This window comes from Panthera tigris, chromosome A2, assembly GCF_018350195.1.
Source record: "Panthera tigris isolate Pti1 chromosome A2, P.tigris_Pti1_mat1.1, whole genome shotgun sequence".
In the NCBI taxonomy this organism is placed as follows: Eukaryota; Metazoa; Chordata; class Mammalia; order Carnivora; family Felidae; genus Panthera; species Panthera tigris.
The window spans coordinates 86898311-86923023 of record NC_056661.1 but is presented as its reverse complement, the minus strand read 5'-3'; the positions used below and the strand labels follow the sequence as shown (position 1 = coordinate 86923023).

The 24713-nt window shown below is 35.2% G+C and overlaps 1 protein-coding gene across 1 annotated transcript in view; it reads left to right on the top strand.

Moving 5' to 3' along the window:
* SEMA3E (semaphorin 3E) overlaps positions 1 to 24713 on the top strand; it is a 244938-nt gene that overhangs the window by 144209 nt on the left and 76016 nt on the right. Inside the window, exons 3-4 of the mRNA XM_007076776.3 lie at positions 12046 to 12105; positions 14795 to 14914. Coding sequence (XP_007076838.3) covers positions 12046 to 12105; positions 14795 to 14914 — 180 coding nt within the window. The remainder of the gene's footprint in view (positions 1 to 12045; positions 12106 to 14794; positions 14915 to 24713) is intronic.

The following is a 24713-nucleotide window of genomic DNA, read 5'->3' as shown; positions in this document are numbered from 1 at the left end:
GATTTACCACCACAGCGTTATGTAACACCTCCATCATGTCACATGGTTACCATTTCTGTTTTGTAGTGAGAACATTTATGATTTACTCTGTTAGCAACTTTTAAGTGTATAATACAGTATTCATCACTATCAACATCATGTACATTAGGTCCTCAAACTTACTCATCTTATATTCATCTTATAACTGGAAATTGGATTAACATCTTCCCATGTCCATCTCTGCCCACCACCACCCCCCACTCCCCGTTTATGGCAACCACTGGTCTACTCTCTGTTACTGTGAGTCTGACTGTTGGAGACGCTACATTTAAGTGATACCACATAGTATTTTGTCTTTGACGTATCTCACTTAGCATAACGCTCTTAGGGTCTATCCATGTTGTTGTAAATGACAGGATTTCCTTTTATCTCATGACTGAATAATATTCCATTGTGTATATGGACACCACATCTTCTTAATCCATTCGTCCTTTGACAGACACTTAACTTGGTTTCATTTCTTGGCTACTGTGAATAAGGTCACATGGGAATGCAGATATCTCTTTGAGATTCTCTTTTTATTTCCTTTGAATATATACCTAAAAGTGGAATTGCTGGATCATTTGGTCGTTCTAGTTTTAATTTCTGAGGAATTTCCCTGCTGTTTTCCACAGTAGCTATACCAATTGATATTTCGACCAACATTGCATAAGAGTTTCCTTTACTCCATATCTTCACCAACACATTATTTTTTATTTTTTAATAGCCATTTTAATGGTTGCGAAGTGATACCTTACTGCGGTTTGATGATGGCGTTTGATGTTGAGCACCTCTATTTGTCCTTTAATAACTCCTTGTCCTTACACACTCTCCTTCCCCAGACTAACCTTCAACACACCCACTTTTTAAAAAACTATTTCCTTTCATTTCTAAACTAGATTTGAAGATTCTCCCAACCCTTTCTTAAACCTTGGTCTGATTTGGTTCTTACATTTGATTAAAATTGACTGTTTAGTTGCCAGTGTACTTTATAAGATAGCTTCTTTAGAGTGAGTATCATGTCATATTCTGGTTTGAAGTTATGGGAACTCAAAGAATGTAGACAGTAAAAGAATGAAAAATGTATCTCTTGTTAATCCTGACATCACCCAGTAAATACGTTTTCTTCATTGTCTGCCTTCTTGCAAATCCCACTGTACTTGTTGCCAGAACCACATAAAAAAACTAATTATTCTCTACTTTCTTTAAGGTTAATTTTGTCTGCCTTCTGCCTCCACCCCCAACCCCACCAACCACCTACCCACTTTCCCACTGGCAAACAAAGCTGCATCCTGTTTTACAGTGTGACAGTAGTTTTTACTTCAGCTGCACATTAATAATGCCTGAGGACTTTGTAAATAATATGTATGCTGTGATGCATCTCCCCCTTGGCTGAAGTGAGGATTTTAAAAATTCTCTCAGGTGATTGTATGTGCATCCAGGATTGTGAAATGCTGAAGGATTATGTGCTCCTGTAAGCACTAGGAAATAGTGGTCCTATATGTGATGCAAATAAATAATTGTTTTATATATAATAATCAGAATTTATATGGTTATATATGCACGTAAGACTGATTTTTTCTATGCAGTTTTGAAATAGATAAGAACTTACTATTTAATAGACTTACTGTTTTTAATAGTCTTTTTAGATACTGGTTTTGCTTTATGATTTCTTTCATTCATAGCATTTCCCAGACTTTGTAATAATAGTCTTTTGCAATGAAATTCTGCTCTGTTGTATTTGTATTACGTTCATAAAAGCCCTATGACTCAAACTGAGAAAAGTCACTCCTCGTGTTAAATCATACTCTTCCCTGTGAAAATTTCAAATTTATAATTCCATTTGTTTTATCTCATGTTGTGTTTTATTTAATGAGAACCTCACACCTGCCATAAAAGGGTGGCTTCTGCCAATTGCTCTCTTCAAAGGTCTATAAAATCTACAGATAATGTGAGACTTCTTAGGTGAAACTGATTTCATCAGGAACTTCCCATGAAATTAATTTTTTTCCTTTTATCTTTCTCTGAAATCCTTTGGTATAAAAAGTTTTCAATGAATTAGATGAAACCATTATATGAGTGAAACATTGAAGCATCTTGAGATGTTCTGATTACATTGTGACAATACCAGGACATTAGTATGAATAGAAAATGTGGAAGGGGGAAGACATAACATCCTGGCAGACGCTTTTCACGTGATTTCCTGTAGATGCAACCTGGATCTTTTAAAAACAATTTATGATGAAATCCCACAGTGTCTAACTTGGGATAGGATTCTAACCATGGGAATCCAGAGCTATTCATGTTTAAATTGGCTTTTGTTTTTCATCTGTTAAAACATTCGTCATTAAATTTTCTTTTATTTAATACTTAGTTTTAAAATTATAGTTTTGTATTGAGGAAGCACTTCCAATGTAGATCATTTGGAAAGAAATGTGTATGATTCTTCTCACATGTTCCACCTTCAATTTGTTTGTACCTCTTGAGAAGTCGAGATGTGGCCACCAGGGAGAATTATAGTTTATTGTGTTACTATTAAATTCTTTGGTGAGCAACTTGACACTCAGAAGAATTAAATTTTATTTTTCCATAACGCATAGTTTTTGAACTTTAATCAGTGATATAATATAATTGGACTTAAATCTAAGAAGATTTATATAGATATATGAAAAATTAATGAGTTAAGGTTTTTTAGAGTTAAACAATTTGAAAAAAACCCTCTCAATATGTTAGATATATCAAAAATATGCTCAAGAAAGGAAAAAAAAGAAATAGCTACAATTATGCTGGTATCTTCTTAGCATTTAAGAATCAACCCTGTATTTACACAATTATGTAGTAATTCAATCCTTTAAAATAGGTTTAAAAAAAACCTTTTCACGTGACTTTAAAACATTTTAATAATGTATATCATTTCAAAATGATGAGTGATGATAAAATTCATTAGTAACCTAAAACTAGTAATAATCAAAATAAAAATCCGTCTTGATATTACACAAGGTAAATTTTTTCATATAGCATCTAAGAATTATTGAAAATATTTTAGCGGTGCCTGGGTGACTCAGTCAGTTAAGCATCCAATTCTGCTCAGGTCATTATCACGCAGTTTGTGGGTTCAAGCCCCGCATCGGGCTCTGTGCTGATGGCTCAGAGCCTGGAGCCTACTTTGGATTCTGTGTTTCCCTCTTTGTCTGCCCCTACCCGCTTGCACTCTGTGTGTGTCTCTCTCTCAAAAATAAATATACATTTAAAAAAATAATAAAAATAAAATACTTTTATAGTATTTTCTATGTTCCTTGAGAAAAATTTATTTCCTTATTTGTGTTTATCACATTTATTTAAGTTTACCATTAAAGAAGTGTTAGGTCTGGTATATTTTCTTGTGTTTCTTTACTGTTTGAAAGTTTGTCCTTATTTTTTCTGATCAGTATTTTATTTCTAGAATGAGGTTTAGCTAACCAACACTTAATAGTTTTTTTGAAACTTAGCAAAAATAGCCAACATATTAATTTTCCTTTTTATTTCATTTTAACTGTTTTAATTCACAGATTTTTAAAAAGATTTTTTTAACGTTTATTTTTGAGAGACAGAGTGTGAGCGGGGGAGGGGCAGAGTGCGAGGGGAGAATGCAAATCCCAACCAGGCTCCAAGCTCCAGACTCTGAGCTGTCAGCATGGAGCCCAGCGTGGGGCTCAAACCCACAAACCGTGAGATCATGACTTGAGCTGAAGTCGGATGCCAGCCAGGGGCCCGTCACAGATATTACTACACTTTTTGAAAAGTACTAGAATGTGGTAGCAAGAACACAGAGTGCATATTCACACTGCTGTGGGCTCCCATATCCAGTCTGCCACTTATAAGATGAGTGAGCTAGGGCAACTTATTCCACATCCGTGACAGAGAGGTAATCGTAATACTTATCTCACAGCTTTTCTGAGACCATTCATTGAGTTATTAAATGCCTAAGCAGTGCCTAGAACATACTAAGTGCCATCTAAATATTTGCTACTGTGTTTCCCTCTTTCTCTGCCCCTACCCCCTTGCACTCTGTGTGTGTCTCTCTCTCAAAAATAAATATACATTTAAAAAAAATAATAAAAATAAAATACTTTTATACTGTTTTCTTTGTTCCATGAGAAAATTTATTTTGTAAACTAGACATAGAATCAGAACATGATTCTAATGTGCTACCATTTCTAAGTAAGGTGAAAGAGTCCTACATAATTTTAGGGCCATTCAACTATATTCTAATTTTTTTTATGTTTATGTATTTATGTTGAAAGAGAGTGAGAGAGCACGAGTGGGGGAGGGGCAGAGAGAGAGGGAGAGAGAATCCCAAGCAGGCTCTGTGCTGTCAGTGTAGAGACTAATGCAGGGCTTGATCCCATGAACCACGAGATTATGACCTGCACCAAAATCAAGAGTTGAACAGCCAAGCAACTGAGCCACCCAGGCACCCCTCAACTACATTTTAGAAAGACACATAGGGATATGAAAAATGAAGAAATGAATAGAACAATCCCTACCATAAGATATTTGTAATATAATGGAGAAGATACATACACACACATTTGTCATACATAGCACAGTTTCAATGAAACTATAATAAGTGTCTAGATAAAATGCTAAGAAAGTATACGAAATCTGTGAGGTAGGGGTTCCTGGAGTGGATATAATTTAAATTGGACTTTTAATGATACTTGGAATTTTAATTTGTACAGATTGGTAGTGTGAACAGAGGAAAGAACAGAAATTTTAGAGTAGTTTAAAATAATAACTAATAACCATGGCTAACACATACAGGTGAAGTGGGGGGATGTGGGTGGGAACAGGGTACAGAGCGAGAGTTAAAGATGGAAATGTGGTTGAGATGAGATCATGGAGAATATTGACCACTGTGCTGTTGAAACCTAATCTACTCACCGTATGAGCCAGTGAGAGATGCTCTAAAGATGTGCATAACATAACTGCTATTATAGTATGTGTGATCACTTGAGCATTAGTATGTTGGATGAATGGAAGGAAGAGGAAAATAAAGCCATGAAGCCAGTAAGTCGTAGTTAGAATTTAAAATCAAGTGTGTCTGTCCGAGAAGCCTATGCTTTTCCCACTGTTACACACCACTGAGAAGCAAATTACTGCTTTGGTGTGAACTTCATGTCCCCCAAACCGGTCTTCAGTATACCATGAGCCCTGCCTTTTGTTACGTGGTTTTTGTTTTCCCTTGGTTCTTACTTCCTTAGTTAGCATGACTGTATTTTACCTTTGAAATGGTGAAGAACTAGTGGAATAGTTGTTGGTGACAGGAGTGGAGTGGAGAAAAAACACTGACAAGTGTAAGAAAGAACTCTACTCCACCTGTTTACTTATGGCAGAGATTGAGAGCCAAGCCAGCTCCAGTATTCAGCCATGGTAAGTGATTAGCTTGACTGTATTTAGTCTTTATAGAGCCATGCAATCTGTGCTCATTTGAGGATTACTGAAATTTCCTGAAAAACAAAGAAAAACTTTTCTCTGGAAGATTGCAATACTGGTTTGAGGTACACCACTTTCTTTTCTTCTTTTCCATTTCCCAAAGAAATCAAAAGTAGATATATTTATGTAAGCTATATTTTATGGGACTTCATAGACTATCCCATATTAGTATTTAAATTTAACAAACATTCATCGGCAGTTTTTCTCTAAGTTTCTAAATTTAAGGGTTTTTTTTCTAAAATTATTCTCACCACTATTATCCTTAGCTAACATTACACTAGTTAATTGGAATATCTGTACAGAGAACTCTTTTAGACACTTGGTTTTTCTAAGTATTTATACTTTTCCCATTTATTTGACTTTACTGCATCAAAAGTAAAGGAAGTTCTTGTATTTTAGAATTTAATTTTTTTACTGGGTGGAACAGGCATTAAAAATAATTTGCATATAAATGGCACATGGTATTTCACATTAATGACAGCATTTGAGTAAATTTCATCCATTAAAAAAGGGCATGAAGCAGGCCAATAATGTTCCTGTAGTAATAATATTGTTCTAGTTCAAATGCTTTGGAGTATAAACATTTCAAATACAAATCTTGTTTATAGTTCAAAAGATTATAATTCTGGCATATAAACTACTTGAATAATGACAGTCGTTATAATTAAGTATAGAAGCATAAACACTGAGAACGGTAATATGTCAGGTTAAAGAGTATCATTTATAAACCATTAGGACTTTTTTAATGTGTTATATCTATTTTCTTTTCATGCTATTTATAGGACAAATAGTTAAAATATACATCAATGGACACTGGTACTGTGCATAGATGTAAAATGTAGAAAGACAAAATATAAATAAAAATTTGTTTAGAATAATAAAATTTAGAAAAATAATATTAGATGAAATTATAATAGTGACTTAGCCGTTTAAATATATCCCATGAAAAGAGATTTACTGGATCACTTTATTTCTTATTTATTTATTTATTTATTTAAATAAAAATGGAAGTCTTTTTTTAGACAGTTAAATTATTCCCTCTTGGTGCATTTGTTTTTGCTTTTCTAAATCTCTGAGTGTCATAACGTCTTGTAACAGTAAGCTGTTAAATCCTTAATCGTAGCATAATTACGAGACTCAATAGGGAGTCCAGTAAAAATAGCCTTGTAATTTAATTTTTACTTTATTTTTTTCTCCTTTAAGATATGCAAGAATAGTAAATAGTCCATTAATGTGTATTGGAACAATTAAATTGTATTATAGGAGTATTGTGATGAAATGATGTATATTTAACCTTTTGCTTTTTATGCCTCTTTTTGGAACAGAAAAGTTGGAAATAGCATTACACCCTGTAGTTTAACTGCCTTTAAAAAATGTTTTGTGCAGGAAAACAGATTAATTGTATGGGTTTTTGTTGATGCTAAACTCTGGAGCAGAACCAAAGGCCATCCAGACTTCTACAGTAAATGAAGACAGTCATTTCCCTTACTATCCTGATAGGATATTTGTACATGATGGCTTTAAAATAACTCCATTTTCGGGGTGCCTGGGTGGCGCAGTCGGTTAAGCGTCCGACTTCAGCCAGGTCACGATCTCGCGGTCCGTGAGTTCGAGCCCCGCGTCAGGCTCTGGGCTGATGGCTCGGAGCCTGGAGCCTGTTTCCGATTCTGTGTCTCCCTCTCTCTCTGCCCCTCCCCCGTTCATGCTCTGTCTCTCTCTGTCCCAAAAATAAATAAAAAACGTTGAAAAAAAAAAATTTAAAAAAAAATAAAAAATAAAAAATAACTCCATTTTCAGTGAGGTCTTGATCTGTCATCTTTTGTCACATGAATGAACATTCGAGTGCCGTCCTAAGCCTATTAAATTAAAAAAAAAAAACAAAAAACAAAAAACAAAAGAACAACAAACTTGAGTAAATCTATAATTACATTGTTCCTTTGCAGAGTTCTCCGTATTTCACTTTATTTTAGGAAGTGTTCATAATTCAGTCTTCTGCATCTCTCCCTTCCATCCTCTCAGAGTGATTTCCTTCAGAAATCCTACAAGTCTTTCAAAGCCTAGATTTTTGTTAACATCCTACAGAATTTCTTCCTGATTAAAGTGAAAATTGTCTCATTCCTTTGCCACTGGTTACAGCAGTTTTATGTTATTCAAGCTTATCTCTCAAATTTTACTGTAAACTAACTCTTTTAGTGAATGGATTTTACATAGAATGTGATAAAGGTATACTGATTGATACAAGTCCATCAGTAGACCTTGAATAAGCAGTGACTGCATTGAAGGCATTGTGCCTAGTTGGGATTGTGCATTGGTAAGAATACTGAAATAAGATAATGCCTTGTTCTCTATAACTTACAGTTTAATATAGGAGCTAAAGTTACGTACATGAATCAGTTATAATCTTAGGTAGGGAAAGTAAGAAGAACACTATAGAGGATCAAAGGAGGGAGAGATACCATATAAGAAGATATCAGGAAAGGTTTCATTCTTAGAGCAATTGACATTATTACATTTGTTGCTAAAAACAGTACATATTCTGACCATCCTTAGACAAGCCATTTATTGTATTCACTATCACAAAATACAGTATCTTTTGTTGGTGTCAAAACTGTAAAGGGTCTGAGATTTTACCTTACTTGTGAGACAAGTTAACCTGTCACTGTTTCCTAGATGCTGCCAGAAGTTATGAGATGCATGGGTCAGAGACAAAGAACTCTGTTAGCCACAGCATAGCATACAGCATGGCCGTCATGTTTCCAGTAATTTTCTTTGTCCCCATTAAGTCCCACAGCGGGTAATGCATAGCATCCCGGGTAGATGCTACACACAGGGAGTATGTGTTATGCCCGATGAACCTCAAGCTTAGGAAATATGAACTCTCTTAAGGTGTCTGTTAGCAAGTGTATTCAGCCTTTGTCCAGAGGGAGACATTATCTTTATTATCTTGGTCAGGAAGACTAGAAAACTAGTCTTTCATTTGCCGTGGAGGGAGGTTGTATCCCAATCTTTAAGCCTGTTTGAGCAGATAATGTAGAACAAAAGGTGTCAAAAGATGAGTAGAAATTTTGTAGGAAATTGCTTCCTAAACAGTGTATTTAAGTAGTCCTAGAAATAAATAATCATTATGAAGCAGTCATTTAGGGGAATATAGGATATAATACATTGAGGTTGTTTTACTGTTCTGGATGCTATTTCAACACTGAAAAGCTGAATTTGGTATATTTTTCTAAAGAATTGGTTATCTCATACTTTGAAATTGTGTAAATACAGTGCAAATAAGTCATCATTTTACATAATGAAAAAGCGATAAGGGATGCTAATATTTTAAGAATCGCCCTGCTTCTCCTAAGTGTGTTAAGAATATAAAGCATTATAAATGTATTTTCTGATTTATTGAAGCTGATAACTGAATTAGTCATGAAAATATTTCCAATGATAGATGATCCTAAAATAAATTTGTATTTATACTTGTGTATATATAATATACAGTATATATAATATATGCTATGTATACATTCCACATATTTGTGTATATATATATATATATATATATATGCACATGTTCTAGCATATCCTTTTGAATAGTTTACACATCTACAGTGAAGTCTTAATTCCAATACTAAATTGAATCTCAAGTGAAAATGGGTCTTAGAAATCATCTGAAAAAAATCTCACCCCAGGTGCAAAAATGTTTTCCAAAATAATGGATCACTAAAATTTTTATTCAACTTCACTTCTAGGAGGTTTACCCTGTAATGGTATTAGTGACTCTTTTGAAGCTGATGCAAGCGTGCATCTGAACCTGACACTGATGTGTTTATGTGATGTCTTCCTGATTCATGTGTGGTTCACTGTGGGATCCACCGCTTCCATTATACACATCGATTCTAGGATTTTATGTGTTGTGCCTTTGGCTTTTTAGTTGGTTTTCTTTCACACTCCTACTTTTTTCCTTTGTCATTTTGCTGTGTTGCAAAACAAATATACATACATGATTTTTTTTAAAGTTTATATACTGCATTAGGAAAGCAAAAGAACACCTGATGTTGAGTACTGTTAGTAAGAAACCGGGTCGGACCTGTTACACTAATAAGAATATCAAAGTAAGATGTTACACCTGTAATTCAAGCCATAGAATGCTTGTTTCTATGATAATACATGTAGCTATGTAAAAAGCATCAGAATAAAATGCCATTGACCCTACTTTTATAAATTCCCTATATTATTCATGTATCAGATTGGATTTGGCTACATAGTATGTGATAAGCCTCTTCTACATGCCTAACCTATTACTTTTATGGGACACAGCTTTAAAAAAAATTAAATCTTCACCATATTTGGGATCCAAATATATATATATATATATATATATATATATATATAAAATAAGTTTTATAATCAATTACATGTAATCAGTTATATACACACACGCACATATATGTATATAGAAAATCAGTTTTCAAAAACTCAAATGACTGCAGGGGTCAATTAGGTAAAAGAAAAATCTGAAGCAAATCAGAAAGTTTTGATTTTTATGCAAAAGTTCTCATTTGTAAACGTTGGCAACTAATTAAAAAATAATTAAACAGTGTGCTCACTAAATAAAAAAATACCTCCAATCAGCAACATCGAATATTGAGTTTGATAACCAGAGTTTTTTCTTAGGCTAGCAGAGCACAGAATGGAATGGTGGTAGGTGGAGGGAGGGGAGAAATCAGGGAGAGATAATAGGGACCTTACAGGGACAAATTGCCATAGATAGGAAAAGAGTCTGGCTGACTGGCCCAGGCCTAAACTATACTCTAATGACAGGAAACATTGACCCTGAGTTGTAGAAAGATATCCCTGAACCCTTCCTCTGGGGACTCATGAGCACCCTGAGGAGGAAAAAGTTATGTGTAGAAATATTAATACCTTAAGAGCCCCAGGCTACTCTACTGGAAAGTTTCCATTCCTTCACCAGAATGTTAACTTGGGAACAGAAAGTGATTGCCTAAAACAGAAGAGAACCAAAGAAATACTGATGTAGCCTAGCTCAAAGTGCCATGGAAGTAGAAAAAGTAGAACTTGTTAGCAGTCCTGTACCCCAGTACTTGTGGATCTAAGGAGAAAACCTTTGAAGGCAATCAAGAAAAAATTAGAGTATTCTCATGAGAGCCAGCATCTCCCAAAACAGAATTTACTATCACTTGGTCAGCAGAAACCATGAAGATGACACATTAGCATGAGATGATGCTCCCCAGAATTCTGAGAGACACAAGAAAAGGGCTCAGTTGAGCTTTTTCAGTCTGGGAGGGGGTGGGTGATTGATCAAGCAGATGTGGGGATAAACTTACCACTTGTTACACTTATATGGATCACATTTGAGTTCCAAACTATAGATCTAATGTGTTGTAGAGCTAGACAGAGAAACACACATTTTTTTGTTTTTAAAAGGAGGTCCCTCGGGCACCTGGGTGGTTCAGTCAGTTGAGCCTCTGACTTTGGCTCAGGTCATGATCTCTCAGTCTGTATGTTTGAGCCCATCATCAGGCCTCAGTGCTGACAGCTCAGAGCCTGGAGCCTGCTTTGGATTCTGTGTCTTCTTCCTCTTTGTCTCTCCTTGACTTGCGCCCAGTGTCTGTCTGTCTCTCTCTCTCTCTCTCTCTCTCTCTCTCTCTCTCTCTCTCAAAAGGTAAATAAACATAAAAAAAAATTTTTGTTTTAAAAAAGGGTGTCCTGAAGTAATACCATATCTTTGATAAAGTTGTAGTAAGGATTAAATTAAATACTGAATTTGAGGTGTTTAGTACAAAAATTAGAAAGCTGGTAATGCAGGTGTCAGTGAGGATACGGGGATATTGCTGGTGGAGTATGAACATGTTGCCATTCTAGAGAACAGTGTGGCACTACATTAGCAGATTAAATTTGTGTTTGCCTAAGACCCAGTATTTCTACTTCTGAGTCATGTATACCAGTCCTGCTCCATTGGTACCATATGATAGCAATGATGCACTTTTATAGATCTCAGAGGGACATGTACAAAGATGTGCCATGTTTGTTGTGCTAGAGGTTTGGAGGCAGTCTGGGTGTCCATCCAGGATGTAGGAGTCATGCATCCTTTCATCCCATCACTTAGCAAACACTACCAAGTCCCCATACGCCAAGCTCTGGGCTTAGTGGTAAAAATGCAAAGGGAACTCACGGTGGTGCCTGACCAGGAGGAGCAGACAGTCAGGTTCAGGGGAGAGACTGGACTGCAGAATTCAGGACAGGTTAAGTACAGAGCAGGGCTGCTTGAATTGTGAGTGGCTTCTGAAAGGCTGAGACTTGAAGGAGCCTTAAGAAAGACTTTTTTTTTTTTTTAACTAAGTTTTAGCCTGTAATAAAAGCTCAAATGAAAGTGCCTTCATTATACGAATAATGTTGTAAAGAAGATAAAGTCTTAATTTATCTTCTGAGGAAATAGAAAAAAATGAACACATATTGGAATTCCAGAAAAAATGAAATGGTTTTTCAGTGTGGTTTATTTTTGTATGCATTTGCATAATAGTGCATTGTCTTTTATTTCAGATACACTGGCCTAGCACAGCACTAAAAATAGAAGAATGCATAATGAAAGGAAAAGACGCAGTAAGTATTACTCATTATAAATTAAACACATCATCAATTATATCCCTGGTCAGTCACAAGGGACTGACTCCCTAACCTTTTATTTGCTCCCAAAAGGCATATATGCAGTTGATTCAGGAAGAAAAAAATATATGTACATGTACCCATATATACATCTACATTTAGACATAGTTATTTACAAGTTAATTTCAATGAAGGGTTAAAGTAAAGCGAGTAAAGCGGGTCTTGGTTTTTGTTTTATTATATTTTTATCCACTCAGATTTATGAATTTCTTATACTAATGCTTATTTCCTACATATTTGTGGAAAAAATAATTTCGGGTCAATTTTTAATTCAAGGGAAAGCGAAGCACATTCTTTGTGAGATTTCATTTTGCTTTGATGAGTCCATTAGAACCTACTAAAGAAACAAAAGGAGAGAAAATGAAAAGAAAGGAGAAGGCAAAGGCAGTATGCATGCTTTACCTCTTCCACCATGTGCTTAGGGTCTCTCTTACTGGAAGAATTAACATTCCATCTCTCCATAACTTCCCTGCAGCGTGTGAGCTTGTGCAGGAGCAGTGGCCCCGACCCAGTTCTGAGCACACTAAAACATGTACGAAGGGACTTCCCTGTGCCTGGAGTAGCTGCTGATGACACAGTACACGTGTTTGGAAGAAGGCATGCACATCTCCTTTTGAAAGTTAACTTATCCTTTTTTTTTTTTTTTCCTCTTTTTATAGTGAGAGAAAAAAAAACAAAAACATGTAAAAGGCTAACACACGTTATACCAACTCCTGAGTCTCTGTAGCAACTGGGTCACAGCCAAGGAGTGAGTCAAGACATTCTTGCTGCCTTAGTTCGTAGCATGATGCAGACTAATTGAACACACTCTTAGGCTATGTCATTGTCAGCCCAGCAGAGCCAAATGTTGTTTGTTTCATTTAAGGTGTGACAGCGTTTGATGACATGAAAAGCAGGTGCTTCTAGTGATAGAATAGAATATTTTCTCCATGTTTGAATGATTAGATTTTTCCAGTGATATGGGTCACTCTCATAATAAAATGCTATGAGTTGGAAATTGAAGAAAATATATCTACATGCTGTGGATAATCAGGGTAGTAGTACATTTCTCATTCTTACCAAGGGAATGCCATAATATGAATCATTTATGGTAAGATGGTTCTGGTGACTTTTTCATTCGATACTGTTATATGAGAGACTTTATAAGGACAAACTGTCCTTATAAAACGTTACATTTCCTGACTATTGCATGTATTGATATTAGAGTAATATTTAGCATTAAAATAGTATTTTGTAACTTATTTTAAATGAAATAACAGTATCCAGGGTGCCTGGGTGGCTCAGTTGGTTGAGTGTCCAACTTCGGCTCAGGTCATGATCTCATGGTTCTTGGGTTCGAGCCCCGCGTAGGGCTCTGTGCTGCCAGCTCAGAGCCTGGAGACTGCTTCCGATTCTGTGGCGTGCGCGCGCTCTCTCTCTCTCTCTCTCTCTCTCTCTCTCTCTCTCTCTCTGTCCCTCCCCTGCTCGCGTGCTCTCTCTCTCTCAAACACAAATAAACATTAAAAACATTTTTGAATTAAATAGCAGTACCTAATTTACCAAGAAGGTGTTTGCTGTAATTAACTTAGACAAGTTGGTTTGAGTAGTTTTAGACTTCTTTTCATTCAGCCTATTGGTCATAAAACTCACCTAGTGATTTATGTAGTAAAATTTCATAAGTATATACAATATATTTGGTACTGTGTTTGATTAAGCAGGGAATAAAAGGTGTGTAAAATAAATACTCTGTCCTCAAAAAACTTAGATTTGGATCCAAGTATAGGCAAACTAGAGCTTCTTGGCCAAATATATTTGTAAATAAAGTTTTAAAGTTTTTTATTTTTGTAAGTTTTTTTGCAAATAAAAGTTTCTATTTTTGTAAATAACGTTTCATTGGAAGCCAGTTGCACACAATCATTTTTGTATTATCTGTGGATGCTTTCATGCCTTATCTACAGAGGTAAGTAGTTGGAACAGAGACCAGTAGTTGGAACAGAGACCATTCAACTAAATATATTTATTCCCTGGTCCATTATAAAAAATTTTTTTTGCTGATTCCTGGACAGCAGTCTTAAAGTAATAGGTATAAAATAAGTATTTCTCTTGGTTAGCTTTCTATATATTTCTTTGAAAGTTCTCTATGAAAGTGCTGTATGTGAATGTATGAATATGAATATATGACTTATTTTCCCTAACCATTAAAAAACTCAGTAATGTCTTAAAGTCTGTATATGTTTCCTTGAGAGTAATGAAGCTTTCTCTAATTGTTGGTTTTCTGACTTTGTACTTACTCACTGTTTACATGTACTTTAAAAAAATAACAGCATTGGGAATAACTTAATTACCTAGTGGAACATAGTGCCATGCAAATCTTTATATTGAATACATTTCTAGAATACCTGAAAAGTGACAGAATCCCATTATAAGTGTAATTCACACAACGTGGCTAACTACAGTGTGCTTTGGTCACCTCAGTCTGTTCTTCCACTGTTCCTTGCCCTCTGTCATCTGTCCCATATGCCCCCACTAGCCATGGGAGACTTAAACATGAGATTTGTACTTTAGGAAATACAAAAATTAAAAAGGGCTAAACTTTTTTTTTTTATATTAACCAGTATCTTCCTTTTTTTTTTTCCCTCTGCTATAGAGTGAATGTGCAAATTACGTTCGAGTTTTGCATCACTATAATAGGACACATCTTCTGACCTGTGGTACTGGAGCTTTTGACCCACTTTGTGCCTTCATCAGGGTTGGATACCATTTGGAGGTAAGATAAGTTCACTCATATCAATAAAAGTCATGCTTAAAAGAACTTTATTTTAAAAGAAAAGTAGTGGGTGGGGTGCCTGGGTGGCTTAGTCAGCGGAGCACCCGAGTGGGTTTGGCTCAGGTCATGATCTAATGGTTCCTGAGAAAGCCCTGCGTCAGGCTCCACGCTGAGAGCATAGAACCCTGCTTGGGATTGTCTCTCTCTCTCTCTCTCTCTCTCTCTCTCTCTCTCTGCCTCTTCCCTGCTCATGTTCTCAAAAATAAATGATTGAATGAATGAATGAATGAATGAAAAATAAAAGAAAAAAAAATTTTGTGGTATTTTCTTTGGTGAAAGAGAAAAGCATTTGTGATGTACTGGTAAAATTTTCTTAAGTCAGAGAAAGGATCTCTCTGGACCTTTAAAATCCTCATCAGCTATAAAATCAGTGAATCAATAAATTCTTTATGTATTCATTCCCTGAACAAATTCATTTACTTAATTATGCACTTAAAAATATTATTTCATATGAAACTGTGTTCTCTGTTGTGTTCTTATGTAAATTTTATTAATGTAAACTGCCAAACTAGAATGCAACCATGAATATATGTAAAAATAAATTTATATAAACAAAGTTACTACATATAGTATTTTATAAAGGGCATGCAAAGATGTTGATTTTGTAATTACTCTCATTTTTAGGCAGGTGAAGTGAGGGAGGTAGAGTTGGGAGCGGTAAGGGAGATTACAAACTGAAGCTAAGTATTAAAGAGTGAAAGCTGTATGCCCCAGACCCACTACTAGGTGAAAGAAAACAAATCTTAGATGAGTTCTGTCACGCATATAATACTGACCAACAAGTTGGCTTGAAGATCAGTCATATAACCTGTTTTGACAAGTCAGATGAACTCTCAACTCTCACTTATTTTATAAGGCACATTTTCAAGCACCTTACGTCACACTTTCACTCTGAAATATATTAAACGCTATTCTGACGTCAGAATCTGCTCCCTTTTTTTAGGTCAGAAGGCAGATCCTACATGAAGACAGGATGCAGATAAAACGTACATGTAGATAGTCTATAGTCTCTTGATTCTCATACTGTATTTATGAAAGGGCTGCAGTGACCCTAAAATATTTTCAGTCACCACATATAAAGAATAACATTCATTTCACTAGTGAAAAATTATTTCTGATATTCCTTATACTAGTGAACACTCAGGTGCATGTATAATTAGCAATATCTGAAGTGCTTACTTTAGCTGCCTTTTGAGAGAGCCTCTGATTTGAGATACTTCAGCTGGTAAGTGTCCTTATAGGCGGGATTTTTGATTAGTCTATTTTAAATGGTAACCACCTCTCCTTGTAGATTAAAGCTAAGTAGCATACACAAACACATCAAGTATATTCACTGAATTATTTTAAAGAGAAAAGACAGCTGATCTATTGGAAGAACTTTAAATGGAGATGTATAAGGCAAATCTGCCCTGTGCAGAGTCAGAATATTTACATGTATACAGACAGAGGCACCTGGGTGGCTCAATGGTAAGCGCTGACTTTCAGAGTAGAGCTTGCTTTGGATCTTGTATCTCCGCCTCTCTCTCTGCCCCTCCCCTGCTCATTCTCTCTCTCTCTCTCTCTCTCTCTCTCTCTCTCTTTTATCTCCCTCTCTCTCTGCCCCTCCCCTGCTCATTCTCTCTCGCTGTCTCGCTGTCTCTCTGTCTCTGTCTCTCTCTCCCTCCCTCAAAAATAAATAAACATTAAAAAAAGTATACTGACAGTCATGTATGCATATATATAAAGCCAGAATATATACATTTTGTGGTGCAGATCTATTGGCAACAGATCCTCTCAGTTTTCATTAACTGAAAATGCCTTGATTTCATTTTTATTTATGAAGGAAATTTTCCCTGGTTATAGAATTTTGGGTTCACAGGGTTGGTTTGATTTGTTTTGTTTTGTTTGTTTTTTTAGCATTTCAAAATGCTTCAAATGTCTTCTGATCTTTTTCTGATGTAAATTCCGGTTTCATTCATACTGATACTACCCTGTTTGCAGTTGCTTTGTATTTGAGGATTTTCTCTTCCTGTTTGGTTTTCACCAGTTTCTCCATAGTGTGCCTATTTGTGTGTGGTGGTGGTGGTAGATTGGTATTTACGTTTCTTGAAATACTGACATTTTTTAACACAAAAGCTTATGTTTTGCATCTAATTTCACACATTTTTGGCCCTTATAATTCCAAATAATATTACTGCTTTATGCCCTCCTCTTCTTCAGGGTTTCGTGGGGGGCGGGGGAGCATTGTGCCACAAATGACTGGGATTCTACTCATTTTTATTGTTTTTGTTTTCTCTGCTTTGCAAATTGGATACATTCTCTTGATTTATTTTCAAGTTTACTAATCCTTTCTCCTGACATCTCCAGTGGGCTGTTAAGCTAACCCCGTTAATGGTCAATACAGATAGTGTACTTTGCAGTTCTAAAACTTTCATTTTGTTTATATTTCATTTCTTTAATGAGCATTTCCCCATATTTTTATTCATCATGACTATCTTTTTCTTTAAGCTCTTGAACATATTTTTAACAGCTGTTTTAAAATCCCTCTGTGCTAATTTTAACATCTGGGTCAACTTAAGGTAAGTTTGCATTGATTGATTTTTTTCTCTTACCTGTAGATCATATTTTCTTGTTTCTCTGCATGTCTAGTAATTTTTATTGTGTACCAGACATTATACATCATATGTTTTCAAGATTGTGGGTTTGATTATCTTTTAAAGAGAGTTGATTTTTATTCTAGTAGGCAGCCTACTTGTCTGGACTCAAACTCACAAATCTCTTGTGATGGATGGCAGCCAAAACTCTCTTTCAACTTTCCGGATGGTGCTTTTTATGCTCTGCTTGCACGTGCAGTCAGGTGTCCGCCAAGAATTTGGGAAAGAATGTAGACATGGATTTCAGGGCGCCTCCTCCCTCAGTTTTTGGATATCTCCTCTTGCATTTCAGCTGACCTGGTACTTTCAATTTCTTTTTTTCTTTTTTTTTTTTTTTTTTTTTTTTTTTTTTTTTTTTACTCTCCAGGCTATTAAGTCTGGAGCTTTCTGCTTGAGTTCTAGCCATTCCTCACCACATAGATAGATTAGGGGATTTCCTTGAGTGAAAAACTTTCTTGTCTTTGCTCTTAACTATCTCCGTTTTCTTAAGATCATTTAAAAAAAAAAATGACTAGTTTGTCATTATTATCTGTGTGAGAGTCCAGACTAGCAGATTGTCATTAGCAGAGATGGATCTCTATTATAAGTCACCTACATAGACATGGTATTGAACATTTTTTCTTGTGTAATTTTCTAAGTAACAATATGATTGAAAACACATTTTGAAAAATTCTGTACATTGCATAAAAGGAGCTTGTGGGATATGATAATAAGAATAGTGAGAGATTGATTCCCCAAACTCCATTTGGAGGCTTGATAACATTTTATATGAGAGAATGAGAAATTACAAATTATTATAGGCAAGGAAGATACTTTATTTTTTTTTTTAATGTTTATTTATTTTTGAGAGAGAGAGAGACAGAGTGCGAGTGGAGGAGGTGCAGAGAGAGAGGGAGACACAGAATTCAAGGCAGGCTCCCGGCTCTGAGCTGTCAGCACAGAGCCCGAAGCAGGGCTCGAACTCACAGAGTAATGGACCGTGAGATCATGGCCTGAGCCAAAGTCGGCTGCCCAAATGACTGAGCCACCCAGGCACTCCGGAAAATACTTTGTTTAAAAAACACAGAGGCCCACACATAGGAGATAGGTTTGCAGACATTAGTAGAATAGGTTGTGGAATGTCAGGAGATAACACTGGGAGCAAATTGGCACAGGATTTTAATGCCAGGCAGTGGCATTTTGTTGTTACTTCTAAAGACAGCATAGAGAACATAAAGGAATTGAGCACATTGAATGACATGACATTAGTAATATTTAGAATTGATTCAAGCAGAGAGAGATGAAAGACAGAAATTAAAGAAGGCTATTACAAGAGTCTGTAAGATCATGAAGATATTTAACAGTATGGTCACAATAGCAAAGGAAAGGAAGTGTGGAACCAATGTGAGAAGCTGTTTAGTGGTCGAGAGGTTATATAACAACATTTTATTGGATGTTGCTGATTAAAGGGAATTAAAAAACCATTCCAAATTTATTTCTTGATGACTCAGAAGAAAAACAAGAGGGAGCTAAGAAAGCAGAGTAGGTTTTGTGAAAACATTTAAAAATGCTCAGTATTTCTCAGTTGTAACTTTTTCATTTCTGTGTATAGATATTTGAAACATTGATCTGTGTACTAGGAGAGGGTGTTACCAGAATAAGTTGAATTATTGAAGCCTAGGTAGTTAATTGTTCCATAATGTGTCTCCTCTGTCTTTCTCCTTCTCTTCCTCCCTCCCTCCATCCACCCCTCCATCTTACGCCTTCTCTCCCTCTCACTTTATCCAAGTACTTGGAAAATTCTATGATATAGGTGACAGTGAATGTCTAGGGAGTATCAGTGTAAACAGAGACTGAGCAGACAGAGTAGTATAAGGCAAATCAGGTAGTAAAGAATTTATAATCACACTTGAAAGGGAAAATTATTGTAAATAATTTATTTATAATATAATAAAATTATATTGTACATAATATAATAAAATTATATTGTACATAATATAATAAAATTATATTGTACATAATATAATAAAATTATATTATACATAATATAAAATTATATTATACATAATATAATTTATTATAAGTAAAATAATATATATTTATGTATATTATAAATATAATAAAAATTATTATAAAATGATAGCATCATCAATTCTACAGAGAGGGCAGTTTGCCAAAGGGATGAATAATTAGAATGTAGGAGATTAAGAAGTGACTGAATAGTGACAAAGTAAAGATAGTAATATTGCCTATTTAATCCAGAAGTAGATTCCTTATATTTCCTTAATGAAAAAATAAATAAATAAATAAGGGAAAGCTACAAGAAGTATAGGAGTGTTGAAAGAAGTTTTTTCTTAGGATAGCAGATAGAGAAAAAGCAGTTATCCAGTAAGAGGAAATGGCCACTTCTTGCAGATAAGGTGAGCCAGGTGGGAAGTAAGTTTTCTGAGGGGAACAGTGAGCTATTTAATAGATCTCCTCAGCAGTTTGATTTAAACGGATATCAGGAGAGAGAGACCTAAGGTAGAAATACGGATTTGACAATCAGTAGCATGTGTGTGGATGTGTGCGTGTGTGTATGTGTGTGTGTGTGTGTGTGAAAGCTGAGATCTTTAGGCATGATATCATTGCCTAGGAAGAGAATTTGAGTAAAAGGGGAAAATAGCCAAATATGGAGCCTGGAAATACCAATTCTTGAAAGGCTTGTGGAGGAAGAAAAACCCACAAAGAGATTAAAAATGAGTGACCAAGAAGTTTAGAAGGGAAATCAGAGAATGAGACAGCGCAGAAATAAAGGAGTGATCGTCGAGGTTAAAAGTTTTGAAGAGTCAAACTGTCATTGGACCTAGAAAGTCTTTGGAGGCTTTTATGAGAGGAGTTCCGTTAAAATGTGGATGCAGAGAATAGTCTTCTGGCATTAAAGATTAAGGCCAACTTTCTCTTGAAGCACTTTTATCTTTTTCACAGTGCTCTATTTTCTTTTTCTTTTTTTTTTTTTTTTTTTTTTTTACTGAAGTGTAATAAAAATACAAGGAGTATACAGGATATAAATGAATGGCTAGATCATTTTCCTAGATTCAGTGATTTATTTTTTTGTTTTTATTTTCACCTTTTCCCCCCCCTCATATATCATAAACTTTGGGAATATTTTTTGCTCGTATGCTCCTCCTAGTTTAGTATTCATTCTTAAAATTGTTTTTTTTTTAATTTCAAAACCCTTAATACTGTCACCTCATTTTTTAGTTTTTCTAATTTTTATTGATGATTTATGTTTATTTCTTCTTCTTAATTCTAAATTCCATTGAAATACTAAGTTATGGTTGGGTTCTTACCTGTTTTGTGCATTTTTTTTTGACAGACCTTAATGGTTTGTGGTAAATATTATTCTGTTCCTTATTCTTGTTTCTTATAAGAACATTGTACTAGATTTAGCTGGATCTTTCTCTGTTGCTCATTTTTATATAGAATTAGTCTTCCTAAGCTTTTAAAAGGGAAGTGTGGGTCAGAATAGATGTCTAGTACCTTCACGTTCTAGAGCTCACCATTCTGTTTTGTTCATTGAAGTGTTAAAGAAAAAAGTATGGAGAGGTATGTATACACATCTTCTCCTGGCTATCATCTTTTCATCTTTTATCAGGATATTGCTTTTTCTTTGCCCTTCTTTATCTTTTTCTTGGGCAAATGATATTCTACTTTCAGCAGTTTCTTCTTGGAAGGGGGAGGGGTGCGCTGGTGAATTCTGAGGGTTCACAGAGCTTCATCTTTCCCACAGACTTCTTGCAGTCACTCAGAGATCAAATCCACAAAAATTCCCACCAGGTTCAACTGATGTTCTAAAGCAATGCTACACCCCCTGTGAGCCCTTGGAAATTGGAGAGTTCTTTTTTTCTGTGGTGTATCAAAACCTGGTTGCTTCTGTCTGCTTCTTCCTGAAATATATGAATACCCTGTGAGGTTTATAGCTCATGGTGTTTCATCCACACCAGCTTGTACTTGGTTACTCATGGAGATGTCTCAACAGCCAGTTTTGCTCTAAGTGTTGTCAATGAGCTTTTGGTTTTGCATCCCTAGTTGATCCATCTGTTTTTTCTGGGAGAATTTATAGAGGATAGAATATATGCCTCTGCTGGTATCCTTGCAGAAACTCACAGGACCTTTTAAATAGCACACTGCTCTACAAATATAGAGTACTACATGAAATACTATGCATTTGTGTTTACTTCTAATTTTACACACCTTCCAAAGAAAATGGAAGTTAGGTGTTGAAATGTAGAGGTTCAGATAAAAAGAAACGCAGCAGTTCAGGTATAAAACATGTATTTCTAGAGAACTGGAAAAGGCCTTGAACTGCCGCAAAATTAAAAGTGCTTTTGTTACTGCACAACCTAAGTTTCTCTTAGAACACAAAGACTTTAGCAAATCACATTAGCATGTTACTATTTGTATTAGTTTTCTATGATGCAAAAAAAAAAAAAATCAAAAATTGGGCAGCTTAAAATAACATACATTTATTATCTCACATTTTCTGTGGGATAGGAGTTCAGGGTGCTACTCAGCTGGCCTCACTGCTGGAGGTGTCTTCAAGACTTCATGTATCTTTCTGGAGTGCAAGGTCATATTCTAGGTTCTTGTGATTGTTGACAGAATTTAGTTCTTGCTGAGCTGTGGGACTCAAGTGTCCATTTTCTTGGCGTCTGTCCCCCAGGGGCAGCTCTCAACTCACAGTATTCTACCTGCAGTTCCTTGCCACGCGGCCCTATCACAACATGGCAGCATACTTCTTCAAGGCCAGCAGGAGAATATTCCTGTTTAGTTTACCAAGAGGGAGTGATACAAGATAATCTAGTCATGAGAATTGCTGTACCATCCATAACCATAGAAAGTGCTATAGAGTAGAGAGTGGTTGCCACTATATTTGTGCTTTCTGGCCACACTGAAGGGGCGGGATTACCCTGGACATCTTTGTGCGCGGCTCAGAATCTTGGGTGCCCGTGACACTCTGCCTACCATGTCTTACATATTAAAGAAAGGTTGTATTAGCACAGATGTTTTCACAGGCTCTTTCTGGGGGGAAACAAAGCAAAGGCATAGGATAAAGGGTGAGAAATGAAGTAATTTGTTTCTAAACTTTGTGGCTCTCCTCTTAAAAGAAGTCTGCATTCCTTTTTGCAAGAACCATAGGATTAAGGGATGAATATGTGGGCCATCTCCAAAATTTGTCTTCCCAAACATGAGAAAATAGGTTTATTCTTGCGGGCATGAACATTTGAATATACATTGCTGTCATATTTCATTAATGTAGGGTATATTTTCTCAGTGTATTTTTATTTTAAGCCTATTTATATCACTTTTTAAGTATGCAGACTAAATTAGTCATGCAACTATGCTTGGCTCCAAATACAATCAATAATGCACTTTTTGATTTTCAGTGTATGGTTTTGACACATTTCCTCTAATGCAGCTCAGCTATTTAAGTTGGGATATTATCAGCTTCAAAATCGTAAGAGTTACATATATCCTTCGATCTAGTATAAATCTCTTTGAAAGTGTGTTAGAAACTGTATTCAAGTAATGATCCTAACAATTAGCCCATGTTTATATTTCATAGACTGGAAATTTTTAATTCTGTAGTTAAACATTTTATAATATGCCAGTAAGAGGTTACAATTTAGACACAACAGGACTCTTGCCTTTTGGAGCCATATGTTTTACATATTGGCCCTTTAGAGTTTGAACTCTTTATTTTCAGTAAATACTAAAAATACCATTTCAAGCAATAATTTTTAAATATTCAAAAGAGATCAAAATACATGTTATGAATATGTGGATTTTTTAATGAAGTATGGTTTTTAACAGGTACTTAATTAATACTGGTTTCTTGGTCAGTTCAATTTTCCTGTTTAAAGTACAGAGTAAAATTCCATTGGATAGCCAACAAAACCAGTAACAGCTTCTTGTGGCTTAAAAATGTTACCCATTAGAGTTGTGTAACTGATATTAGTGTTTTATTTTACACAGCTGTGATCAGTATATCCATGCATTTAATGTTCCTTGTGCTTTTCACAAAGAGATCTGTATATTTTTATTTCACAAATTATTTTGTTTAATACCCATTCTTGCCACACCCAGCTTTTAACCCACAATATTACAAAGATTTTTAAATTTGTTCTTTCACTGGGCTTCTGTTAGGCCTCTGTTTATTTCCACTTGTTTAACTGCAATGATCATAACAGTAGGTGAAAAAATGTAAGGGTAATAATTTTAAAATAATTTTGTAACAGTCAAGGGTGTGCATTACCCATTTGAATTGAATAGATATATGAAGAGTTGCATCAAGTATTTGGGAACATGCATACTTTCAGATAATTTTAATAAATTAAACTAGCCTTTAGTTAACACAAATGTCCATCTTATTGGTCACATGTTTTATAGGGCAACCTTGGTTGTAATTTCTGATCCATTTATGTGAAAGGGTATAGAAATGTCTTACTGATTTAAAAATCATGGCAATTTTTTATATCCTCCTTTAAAATAAGTGATTAAAAGGTAATACGTATCACCCTATGAAAGCAGGTTTAGGTTTCGTTTTGGCCTCACTCTATATATTTTTCATTCTGTAGACCAGGTGTTGTTTATGTATTTTTGACTGAAAATGTCATTGAAATTATGGGCAATGAAAATAGACATTACCTTACAATAATACTTTTTTTTTATTTTTAAGTAAGGAGAATGGAAATATGTATTAAAATGGATATTGAAAATTAAATGTGGAAGGAGAAGTTATTTATACTAACACAGTAGCAACCAAAGAGAATATGTTGATAGTTCTTTTAAAAAAGAAGACAAAAATGTTGTGAATAGGTAAACAAGGCTCTTGTACATTTTATATTACATTGTATCAAGACTTATGATTTAGAAATTAGCATTAGAAGATTTAAATAGAACCAATATTTTAAAAGAAATTATATGGTTTGTCAACTGGGTCCTTAGTCATTGTCTGCATTGTTTCTTCTGCCTTCTTTGCTGGAAATCAAAAGGGAGTATGGTGCTTTCAATCAGGAACTCACAGTCTATTATTTTTGTGATTTTTAAAACCCCTAAGGTTATTTTAAAATGTCTCCACAGAG